Source organism: Trachinotus anak, unplaced genomic scaffold (genome assembly GCF_046630095.1).
Source record: "Trachinotus anak isolate AG129_WGS33_773 ecotype Australia unplaced genomic scaffold, CSIRO_AGI_Tana_v1 ptg000019l, whole genome shotgun sequence".
NCBI lineage: Eukaryota > Metazoa > Chordata > Actinopteri > Carangiformes > Carangidae > Trachinotus > Trachinotus anak.
The window spans coordinates 3,371,089-3,383,800 of record NW_027273870.1 but is presented as its reverse complement, the minus strand read 5'-3'; the positions used below and the strand labels follow the sequence as shown (position 1 = coordinate 3,383,800).

General features: G+C 38.9%; 1 protein-coding gene across 9 annotated transcripts in view; it reads right to left on the bottom strand.

The window, feature by feature from the left end:
- Positions 1–3: 3 nt before the first annotated feature.
- The window catches only part of micu3a (mitochondrial calcium uptake family, member 3a), a 29,156-nt gene continuing 16,447 nt past the window's right edge, over positions 4–12,712 (bottom strand). For 2 of the 9 annotated variants that reach the window (XM_071503353.1, XM_071503357.1), the window contains 6 exons: positions 12,149–12,244; positions 5,563–5,657; positions 5,294–5,465; positions 3,926–4,034; positions 3,660–3,817; positions 4–1,561 (listed from right to left, as the gene is read on the bottom strand). In XM_071503353.1, coding sequence (XP_071359454.1) covers positions 1,466–1,561; positions 3,660–3,817; positions 3,926–4,034; positions 5,294–5,465; positions 5,563–5,657; positions 12,149–12,244 — 726 coding nt within the window. In that variant the 3' untranslated portion in view covers positions 4–1,465. Of the gene's footprint in view, positions 1,565–2,388; positions 2,458–3,659; positions 3,818–3,925; positions 4,035–5,293; positions 5,466–5,562; positions 5,658–12,148; positions 12,245–12,712 lie in introns of those variants that run through there. The other 7 variants (XM_071503355.1, XM_071503358.1, XM_071503359.1 and 4 more) reach the window with 5 other exon arrangements.

Here is a 12,712-nt window from a genome sequence, read left to right as displayed (position 1 = left end):
GTATTTCGCTGGTTTTCCTAAAATAGTTTATTCATGCATGAAAATTCATTTAGCAGGTGCACTGATATGACAAATACATGACTTATTGCAAACAGAGAGAAAACAATTTACATTATGTTGAATAACTTGGCACAGACCCAACATTCCTTACACATCTAGACCCCTTTCTTCCTTTCAGTATATTCAAATTATATATCATATTTCACACTAAGACATCCAAAAATCATATTCCTGAATTTATTAATATATTACAACATTAAAGACTGATTAATTACACATAGTACTTATAATTATTGCACGCTTTGTGGTTCTCTTGCCGTTGAAAGCTACACAGTGATGAAATAATTGCTGGAAGTCTGTTCTGTTGTGACATTTTTCAGGTGACAAATGGGATGGACAGAAGGCACCTATGTAGAAATCTATGTCATATATGCAACTAACACTCTCAAACACAAAACAGTAGGCCAAGACAATAAGGATTCTGTCAGGTAAAATGTTGAAATTACATAAAAAAAATCTCTTTCCTTGTCTTTCATGTTGTAGGGTGTCACTTTCAGGTCAAAAACATCCCATCTAGTAATTAGTATTTATATACTCTCAGTGCAATAAAACGCAAAAGCTATACTGGGTGTTAAAGATGAAACAAAATAAAAAAGGAATTGACATGAAAAAATGAGCTGAAGACAAAACATAGTCAAAATACGATGATTTAATTCTACAATTTCAATGTTCTGCAGTATGTTAATATACTATTCTATATTAATTCTATATGGATAATGGGATCATTATGACATTGATTTTATTATATAATTTTTGTTGTGCTCTTTCAGTTGTTATAGTTTGTAGAGCAGCAGTTTGGCAAATTATTGTTCCCTTAAAAAAAAGCCTAGACTACATTTTTGGTAAGTAACTGATCATGTCAGTCAGTCAATCTTACAACGTGCTTAGTTATATGTCTATAATATTATTGTTAAATGACTTTGTATTTTAGGCTGGTCAGTTAATTAAGCTAATAAAAAATACTCTACAGCTAATGCAGTAAAACAAACAAAGTAAGATAAATGCATATAAAATAAAACATAATCATTAGGTGCAGGTCTGTTCTGGAGGGGAGGGTGCAGTGCTTGGCCAATAAAGTTTAATTCTAATTCTATTTTGTCTTACTACACTGTAAATCATACTTGGGATGACTGGTATCAGATCAAGATGACTGGGAAAACATGAACCATAAAACGGTCATTACTTAGCAGCACAGAGTGCATCAGTCAGCTGTGTGCAGTCATGCGTGTGGAGTTATTTTCTGCTTTGGAGATCTGCCCTTGAAATGAAGCTGTTGCTATCTCAGGCCATTGACTTTACAAGTCAGAGCTCAATCTGATTCATTCCATCATCAGAGTTTTATTTATCATCTTCCTTCATTTTTTTCTGCCTTCTGTCTGTGTCCTTGTCTACGTCTCCTTTTCTTCTAGGACTCCCTGTACCTCCTCCAGAGCTGGTGCACTTGTCTTCTGGCCTCAGAGCGAACACAGCTGGAGAAGGAGGTATAGTGTTGGCCCTTCACCTGGTGAACACAGAGCAAAGGGAGGCAAAGTCATGCTGGGAGCAAGAAGTCAGTTTTTTTTTTATTTATACTATAGCTACAGTGATAACAAGAGTTGTTTCAATAACTAATAAATATACATTCAGGGGTGCTTTTTCTTGACCTCATCTTGTTTCTGGATGAAAGTGTTGAAGTGGGGAAAAGTTTTCAAGAGTACAACATGTAATTTTGAGCTTTCTCACATTCTAGATTCTCCAAAATGAAGACATCCAGGAAACCACTGTTGAAACTCTGTGCAGCTACTTTTACACTGAAGATGTTGAAAATATGACAGTTTTCAGCAAGTACAAGTGACTGTAAAAGCCTGTAAAATAAATGCTGAGGGTTTTGGTAATTGTAATTATGTGTAATTACAAAAGAGAGACTCCAAAAGTCCCTCACCACATGACCTAACTCACATTTACCCATGTGGTTAATGCATTGTAGTGCAACCAGGTATCAAGTCTAAACCAGTATGATTAAAGTAAGACAGGTGAGTGACAAGTTTTAGATAAATGGCATTGTTGTACTTTCCTAATAGAAGTAAAAAAAATCATACATTACATTCAATGATGGGAATTTATCTAATTTATTCAATTTATTCATTTAATCCAATCATGCTACTGTTGATAAAAGTCATTTTCAAAGTCAAATAGACAAGACAGGGTGGAAAGGTGAGACATATTATTATGGCTACTGCTGTTATTACTTTCACAAAATCAAACTGTAGATATAAAGTACAAGAATAAAATAAAAATGAATGAACTTAATCTAACTGTTCTGTTGTCGTTGTTGATTGGAAGTGATACTTATCTGCTTGCCAGCTCCTTCTTCAGACAGGACTTAAAAGAGGTGGCACGCGCCACAGCTTTATAGCCCTGAGAGGTCAGTAGATAGACATCATGACAGAGGACAGAAGGAACACAGGGAAGGTATAGGAGACACAAAAGAAAGAGGGGAGGTGGGTGGATTTGAGTAGAGAAGTAGATGGGTGTCGGGATGATGATGGCAGCACAGATGAATGTGGCAAAAAGAGGGGAGAGTGAGGGTGCACAAGTACAGTAAGGAGAAAGGAGGAGAAAGAGAGAGATGGAAAAAGAGGACGTTATTACAAAGCCAAGACTGTGAGGCCAAGACAACATCCAGAGAAGCTTATTGGTTTGCTGTTTTGCAATGTTAGTGATTTTTGCAGCATTTCAAGCACATTATATGCTTGTAAGTACCTGGCATGTATTTGTTTCACCTCTGTAGAAAATAAGCCTCTGATTTGTAGTATTACATCAAAGTACACCACTAGAGGGCAGCATCCCTCCTTGGGAACAAAACCATGACCATCACTTTATGTAATTCACTGAAGTTGTTACCGGCTTCTTCCTAAAATCTGCCCCTCTACATGGCACTTACATAGGTTTGAACCCCTGAAAAGCTCCACAACCTTTTCAGTATTGTGCCATTTATATTTAATATCCCTGCCATTTCACTTAAATTTTTTGTCAGTCTTAAATGTACTCCGTACTTGTAATTTAAATGCATGGATTTGATTCTATTCAGTCTGGTCTTTGCAGACATAAAGTGTACCTGTTACCTTTGATATTCCCAAAGCTCTTTTTATGTGTTGTTTCCATTTTGGCCATGTTATTCATTTCCTGTAATTATTTGGGGTTTTTTTTAGCAGTGGTAATTCAGCGCAGTAATTGCCTTTCTTCTTTTAAAGCCTATCTATAATAAATGAAGACAAGCTTTTAAACAGCAGGTTGGTCTAGTTTTTATAAAGGTTTTTACTCAATGGAATCACCTGGGTTTGAACCAGCATTGCCCCTTTTTATAAAAACAACAACAATCAATGCTGGTTGTTTGTCCTATTCAGATTATTCACTACTGACACCGAACTCCGAGGCTGGATGTCGTATTAAAGGAAGAAACACTTCCGTCGTGTCCACCTTGCTGTGAATAACTGTGATTCACCCTCCTCTTTTCAAAGTGGAGTTCTGCATTTTATCTAAGAGAAATAGTTCAAGGACTAAAAGCACTTTAACAAAACTAGCATTTATCTTTGTATCTCTCACACACAGTTCCTCACCCTGGCTCCCCTGTGCAGCCGGTCCTTCATGATGCCGATGAACTCCTTGTAGGACAGCTGATCGTCGTGATCCACATCAAAGATCTTGAAGATGGTGTTCACAAGGTGACGCGTCAGCTTCAGCCCCGTGGCTACATACACTGCTCTCGCAAACTCATCTGGTAGGAGAGAAAGTATTTTTGTAGGTCACTCCAAGCTAAAAGGAAAAAGCACACTACAGAGACCCTCAGTGTCTGCAGCACTGGTTCCCACTGCTCTCTTCCTACCTTGTCCAATGGAGCGAGCTGCAAAATTATACATCTGCATGGCAATCGCAAAGTCCTCAAGGTTGTTGAGAAACTGGAAGAAGGATCTGAACTCATCAAAGGTGATTCCCTGAAACACCAGAAAAAAAGCAATAAAACTCAGCAGCCAGCTCAGAAACTGACTGAAGGGAGAAGCACTGACAAAAATGTTGTTCTCTTGGAGAACTTCAAAATGATGATAATGACTGTTTCAGAGCAGACTGCCATCCAAAGTCACCTTGACACACGTGCATACAACATTCCTTCACTCACATCAGCTCTAAGATCTGAAATATTAACAAAATCAACAAAATAAAAAAAAAAACAACAACTCAGAACCAAGAGATTCCATGAAAAAGACATATTAATGACATAAGAAGTCATTAATGACAAGATTGTCTGTGCATGATACGGAAAATTCAATCAGCAGTCTTCTAGCAGTGTGTCATAACCCAGAAGTAGCTGCATTCAGTAATAAGCTGAAGCCATTCAACACGTAGCTGGCTGTTCAGACGACATGTGATTTCGACGAGACAGTGAAGCTGTGAATGATTTCCTTTATATAAAGATATTGTGCTTTCACTAACATGAATGACAAAATCTAATTCGGTTTTGAATGACTGTGCAAAAGTGCCACATGCTCTTAGCTATGCATCGAGATTACTCTAAACCAATTATACTGACGTCTAGACTGATAACAAACATTGTACATAAAAATAAAATCCATGAATTACATGAACGGATGCAGATTACTGCAAAATAAACAGATAAATGAAAAGGAACAAGCCAGCAGTGTATCTTAACCCAGCCATCCTTTATGTGGAGAAACAAAAAGAGGTGGCGACCTAAGAAACAGCGAGAAAAGACTGACAGATTGTAACTGCAGGTTTAGTGTTGCACGAGGCAGAGACCAACCTCCTGCTTCTTCCACAGCATGAAAAGGAAAGAAGGGGGGGGCAGAAACAGGTGGGTTGCATAAGGACTACAGGTCAATGTGTAGATAGATAGACAGATAGATAGATAGATAGATAGATGGATAGATGGATAGATAGATAGATAGATAGATAGATAGATAGATAGATAGATAGACATTCACATGTAGCTGGAAGTGCTGTCAAGTGTGTGTGAGTGTTTGTGTGTAGTCAAGTGAAGCAGTGGAGCGCTGAAGTGTGGAGAGCCACAACAGCCTCAGGTAGAGACAGTGGTGGGAAATCAAGAGGAAGAAGAAATTGAATTGAACAGATGGATAAAGGGTTAGGAAATGTATCTGGTGTAATCTCAAGAAAAATGGTTTATTTTATTTACTGATTTTCACGTCAGTGTGCTCCTCTGTGTGTGTATGTACTGTACCTTCTCATCAGGTATACACTGGCGGACATTCTCCAGGTAGGCGCTGATGTTCTCCACATTGGTGAAGCGCAGCAGGATTTTGGCGAAGTCTTCCTCGCTGATGGTGGTCATTCCTTTAGAGTAGGTCAGAAACTCAATTTCCAACACTTCTGTCTGCAGGTTATCCATAAACCTGAAGAACAGACAGGAATGGAGGGGAAGGAGATAGTAAACAAAGATTTTGCATGTTTCTGTTTTGTGATTTGGTTAAGACTGAATATTTGAAGTACCTGTAGAAGTCATCAAAGGTAAGCTCTGCCTTCCCTTTCTTCCCAAAGAAATGGACCAGCAGGGTGGTGTCAATCGTGATAGTCTCATCTGCTCGCTACGAACCATCAGAGAGGGAGGAGTAACAGAGAGGATCAATGAGTGACTTATCAATAAGCTTTGAGCATTGTGATTGGAGGAGAAGCGGTGGGCAGGATAAATCCATCATCAATCCAACATGGCGACTGTGGTGCCAGGCTAGCAGGAAGCAGGTTTCTGCTGCACGTGTGCAGAACGTGCACCGGATGAGCAACAACAAACTATCAATCAAATGAAATCAGCTCAGACATACAGTCAGCGGCCATTGTTACGTCAACATACCAGTCTAGGCAGCATCAACAGTATCAGTTTCAGTAACATGAAGTATGTGCAAAATAAAATGGGGTAAAGAGGTAAAGTAGACAAAGGCTTCTGAATGAAATAAGGTGAAAGGTATCGAGCACAATTTTCTCCATGCAGCCTAGACTGGCGAGGAGTGTTGCTGTAGCAGAATGAAACACAGACCAACAGACTGGTGAAGACACAATGGAAAACAGAGTCATGCCGAGAGTCACTGAGCCAGTGATGGAGATCAGCAGGAATGTAGAAAGAAGGACAAAGTAAGAGTAAGAGGTGGGAGAAAGAGAGAGGAGGGAAAGAAGACGTTTGGAAGAACAAATAAGGGCCAAAGAGACAAATACATAATGCTAAGCTGGCAAACGTACAGACACATTAAAGCCACCACATCCCATGCATTTGTCCACAAATGCCACATTGACACACCTGAACAGAACCTCAAATCACAAACAGCAGTAAAAACAAAAAAACCCACATAAGCACAAATGCAGAGAAAGTGAGCCGATTCCACCTTTTTCCGTCAAACAATGACAATCACAGGTGCAACTTCACAACTTTTTCTCTCTTTTTTCTACACTATGTGTTTACATATCCTTTTATCCCCCTAGCATTCTTTGCGATTATGTGTTCGCTCAATTATCCCAGTCATTCGAAACCCATTCAACAGGTTTTGTCCTGTTTATACTGGTCGCTCAGGCCGTAATCTGTAGGTTAACACTCTGGTACTTTTTAAGAGCCTTAGAGTAAAAGTGTGTATTTCACTGTTTGCCTGTGTTTATGCTCGCTAACATGTCTATCTCAGAAAAAGGTGTCAGCCAGCACCAGGGAAGAAAGAGAGGACCTTAAAAGCTCATCATTTTTCTCTCTCCCTGCCATGCCCCACCCAGCCAATCCCCCCCCCAGCCCCCCATCCCTCCACAGTGTCCAATCCATGGCCATGCTGAGGAATATGCAGACATCAGATCGGGAGAAATCTCATGTCCTTTTAAGGGGTAAGAGCCTTTATGCCATTTCCATCAGCATCATCATAATTATCATCATCTCCACGATGCCATTCGTGGGTCTACCTCAAGGGTAAAATCCTAAAATCCAATGTGGGACAAGAAGAAAATGTCAAACAAGATAACACAGGTTTTACCAAAGGAAAAAAAAAATTGTGTCTTTAAGTCAAGACTTATTTTTTTTGTACTTGTTTGGTGCAATACAGTGTCATTTCTAATCAGAAATAAGCAAATGAATATGACAGAGCTGCAGGGATAATAACTGAGAGAAAAACTTTGTATATTGAGCTGGATGAGACGTAAGAACTGTGTAAAGTTCAGGTTACGTTACAACGATAGTGTAATTTACAATCTTGTGGGAATTTTTTCATTATAATGGCGAAACAGATGTGAAAAGATAATGGCTGCATAAAGATGCCAAAACCTGCACTAGTTTCTAAAATGTAAAAAAATCAATTAATTAATGGTTCCACTTTTTTTTATGTTACGCTTAAAATGATGCACTTCATGCCAGAGTGATCTTTATCTTCGCAGATTGTTGAATTTGAATCTTTTTCAGATGCCTGTAGGGTTAGATTTTTTGATCTTCTTTCCTAACTTGTTGATCATATCATCCCCAGTTAGGAACCGCTGGGAAAGATGATCAGTGAACAAAAAACTCCACTGGAAAAAGTCCCTTCTGTAAGCATTCAAGGCAGTCAGCCAAATCAGATTATGGATCTCAGTTTTGTGTACTTGCATGAACATTTGTAATATTCTCCACAGTGAGATGTTGTGGATTAAGGCGCTAACCAAATGCCAAATAAAATTCCCTCTAGTAGATCTTGCTGTAATGGATACAGTTTGGAAACTCACAGGATAAAAACACCCGCTGGGAAACAAACATTAAAAGTAAGTCCTGTGTTCTGACGACCAACATCAGTGTATCCCAGCGTTCTGCCTGTTTCTGATTCACGTTGCCGTCTGGTCTTTCAGACATTGATTAGGGACGGAAAGAAGATTTCCTTCATCCAAACACAGACAAACTGAAACAGTTACAGACTTATCATCTCATTGTCTTGTCTTCTGTGTCTCACTTACTTGAGGGTCTTTTAATTAAGCCTCTGATTATGGCCAAACAGGACAACACACTTTTTACTTCTTTGTCTTATAACTGACTCATAACTTATGCCTTTGTGACACATGAGCTGTTCATAACATCTAGACAGCAGCCAGATGGCGTGTCTTGGACTCTCTTGCCTACTATTTGGACATCCCTGTTGTTTTTTCCAAGTCTAAAACTGTTTGTTTCTCTTAAAACAAGAAAATTACTTTGTTTATCTTTGGTAAATATGTATATATAGTATATATGATTATTTAACATGAGATTCACAATGAATCTGACCACTTGACTTATCAGTTGTTCCAGGAAGTTTTATGGTTTCTCCTGATTGCAATCCCTTGGAATTACTATGGGATTGTTCCCCATGAAAAAAAAGTGAGTGAAGCTGGTACTGAGTGAAAATAAACACTTGGTAGAGTAAGTTTAACTGAATTCACAAAACTAAAAATTCAAAATTCAATAATTATTAAAGTAAGTAATAACCTACTGTATCTATTCTATCATTATTAGACTGGTATCTGGCAACTGCTTGACATTATAGATAGATGACAGATGTTTCTTTCCTAATAGAGTTAGAGATTGTTTTTATCAATACATCGCTTTGTTATTTTCATGAAGATGTCTTACCAGAGGAAACCGGTGCTGCTGCAGAATTAAACTCTGCTGCTGCAAATGTCAATGCTTTTTTCTGTTTTAGTTCTCTAAGCTAATTATCAGTGTTTCAGCAGGTTCAGTAAAAAATATTGTTCTTAATATAGGCCCTTCAAGAACCCATATCAGTGTAACCGTGGTTAAACGTGATGCCAAACTGATCATAACAAGCTTATCATTCCTGGAAGTGCGGTATCCCAGCCGTGAGCTCATCCTCCCCATGAAGACATAACGGTTACCACTCCCACAGGGCACGAGCCAACAGCTGGTGCACGTATTTGTCCATCTATGTGTGAGTGTGTGTGTGTGTGTGTGTGTGCGCTTCAACAGACTTTGATCACAAAGTCAAAGATAAAAACAGTCATTACTGATGTAAACACTAAACAGTCTTCCTCATCCTCTCTATCTGTGAGTAATACCTTGGAGGAAGAGCTCATTGTCGGTCTTCAGTCCAGTCAGTCAGTTTTTCAGTCAGTCCCACCTTCCAGGGTAAAAACAGCTCACCCTCCTTTCCCCTCCCATGACGTGGCCTTCTTTCTCCCTGCACCTCCATCCTATCTCCATCTCCCACCTTCTCTCTCTCTCTCTCGCTTGCTTTTTCTTTCCCTCTCTTATCACTTCTTTCCCCTCTCACCCCGCCCCTGATCTGATTACTCTGATTTCCTTTCACCTCATACCACCCGTCAGTACCCTCTTCACTTGACAAACAGAGGTGATGTGCTCTTCCCTTCCCTTCCCTCCCCTCCCTCCTTCTCTGCCTGTCAGTCAGTCCCTCCTTCTCCAGACAAAAGCAAAGAGGAATAATGGTGACTAATCTGTTGAGTAAACACATCTTTCTCTAAATACAACCTTCTTTCTTTCTTTTCCCCTAAATGTGCCTCCCAAACCTCTTTTCTCTCCACCCACTTTGTTCCTGAACATTTGTTCTCCCTGCTGACCTGTGTCATCTTCTCTCTCTCTCACCTGTTTGTTGTTGCTCTGATTTTATCTCTTACCTGTTTTTTTTCTTCCCTTTACCCTGAGGTTTTCTACTTAAGTGATTAATTGTCCTTACTTTGTTTCTCATTTATTTATACTGTTTTGCTTTTATTGTCACTGCTGCCTCAATTTTTTTTTGTTTACTTAAATGCATGTATTTTGTATCCCTCACACTTTTTAATGTCCCTGTTTTTCTTCCTTTTATTTTCCTCCCCCTCTGTCTGATTCGTCCGTTCTGTCCGTCCGACATCCCGGCAGATGAAAGGCTGCTGTGTAAAATACAAGGTCAGCCCCATTTCACTCCACTGTCATTACCTCCACCTCAGCTTCCGCTGCCACCTCAGTGCACAGCCTGTCATTACGCAGCTAGCCTGCTAGCGCTGCGTTAGCTGTTATTAATCATTACAAGCACCTTCACCTTGTGTTCGACATATCAGAAAGGCAATCTGAGATGCACATGAATAAGCCTATGAAAAGGTAAAAATGACTGAGAATTTTCTATGAAGCATAAAAGGCAGATTTTAACCTGTTTGTTTTTCACAGATTTTTAGTGGGACTGAAATGTTTGCTGGTCAGTCAGTCCACCACTTTGATGCAGACTGAAATATTTAAACTTGCCATGAAATTTTACAGAGATAAATGGTCCCCAGAGAATGAATCTTACTGACTTGGGTGATCGCTTGACTTTTTCTCTATCACCATTACAAGGCTGACATTTTTTGTTTTTTAGTGAAATGTCTTGTCAGTCTCTGGATGGCTAGCCATGAAATGTAATACAGACACTCATGATCCCAACAGGATGAACTGCGATAACTTTGGTGACCCCCTTACTTTACAGGTAGCGCCATCATCGGGTGAAATTTTCACTTTGTCCAATTCACATTCCCACCAGGCTCAACTGTGCTCTGTGTTTAGTGCTGATTAGCAAATGTTAGCATGCTAGCACACTAATCTAAGATGGTCAAGATGGTAAACATTAGACCTGCTACACATCCACATGTTAGTATTGTCATTGTGAGTATGTTAGTATAACGATAGCATTTAGCCCTAAAGCACCACTATGCCTACACACAGCCCCACAGAGCTGCTTCCACGGCTGTAGCCTCTTAGTCTTGTTTTCTATTTAATTTTGTTTTCTAAAAAAATACCTAAATGCGTGATAAATAACATTTAAGATGTCTAATCTTTGACACAGAAGCTTTTGAGGGTTGAAAGAAGGTATTTAACCTGCTGGCCACACGTAGTTCAGGTAATTAATTAATTAACTAATGAACTAATTGGTGTGACTTGCTTAAGTCAGTGATATATAAAACTCTTTTTACCCTAAATGTATAGACTTTTGTAATTCAAAGTGAGCAACTTAGTCTCATAAAAGCAAATAAGTCATATATTCTATGTGATTTATTTTTAGTGTGTGGTGCTAAAATGAGCAGGGTTTTTGTATGTGCTCTGCTAATCATTACATACCAGTGTCATCAAACATGTTGTGGAGTAAACTGCGAATGATCTGACACCAAAGCTACAACACTGGTCACAACACGGCACAAATAGTAAGGCACAGATACACATACAAAAGCAGAATGACGAGATCAAATGACAGGAGGCAGGTGAGAACCAGAACAGGTAATTAGTGTATGGAGATTACAATATCTATCCTCTAACTAAAATGAATGGATCAATAATGTTACACTAGCACACCTCACCGAAACAAAAGGTACTAGAACAAATATAAAGGAAAATGATCTTGTTACATTTGCTCATTGGGAATGAATGACTGACACAATGAAACAGGTCAGAATGGAAAGAATTTTTTTGGAAGAGGCTCAGATTATTATCCCATGCAAATTTATCAAGTGAGTCATATTAAGACAATGATTTTCCCACAAATTTCTCTCAGTATTGGAAAAGATCGATATGATGGACATTATCATGTTTACTACAAGGAGGCATTTCACAGCTCATCTAAACAGAAATGACTTAATATGGGGAAAAAGGAATGGATTGACCATCCAGTTTCTACACTCTACTGAGAGATAGTAAGGAATATAATCTGATGTGGTAAAGGACTGGTACAAAAGGTGGGACAAAAAAAAGAGGAGATTAGCAGGTATATCTAAAATAGCATTTAGGAAAGAAAGAAATAAAAGGTGACAGATGAGTCTAGGTACATCATCATATCAAGCCAAACCAGAATGAAAAGTTCTTAACATTTTTGATTCTTTCTTCTCTTTTATCAAGGAATATTTTGAAATAGAAAATTTTGATATGAACACTGAGCCTTGATAAAGCAAAGCTGCTCCAAAAGTTTTTGTTATTTTGTTACATTTCTGATGTTATTCTGGCCAAGCTTGATGCGTCCTCATTAATCTGAGCCTATGGGGATAGTTAGAGGATCCACATTAACTAGAGGGACCTGAAGATGAGGAGTGAAGGATGAAGTATGAAGGGATAAAGGGACAGAGGACAGTTGGGTCTATGTACCTCCGCCAGGTCAGAAAAGAGGACTTGACTGGCACTTCGCCTCAGAACGTCCCAGTAACTCCGCGCCACAAACTCCTGATTGTCTTTTTTTAGCACCTGTGGGAGCGGTCAAGCAGGGCCAGGGTCAGTTCACCTCCAACTAAACCACTTCAGGAAGTAAACTCCAGCCTCCAATATCCACTCTATCAGTTCTTATTACATATAAACAGATGTAGGAAGTTGATTTCCTGTTTTTTTTCTTTTTTAATTTAAAAACTGCTTTTAAAGAACAACCATATACATATATTCATGAACAGTGAATAAGCCAAGCAAGGCAGATCAAATAATGAACAATGATTAAACTGTAAAATACAACTAGGGGAAAGCGAAATAAAGCTAAATGTTTGAAATTAGTGTTCAAATTGCAGTGGGCTACTAATATCCATTTGCAATGTTTGATTCAATTGTGATTTTACTCAATTCGCTGTAGCAGGTAGCAAGCATAAAAAACATGTTCAACAAGGGCAGAGATGGAGAGAGGAAGTGTCAGATTATACACAGACTCTTGTTTTCTACGTGACAAAT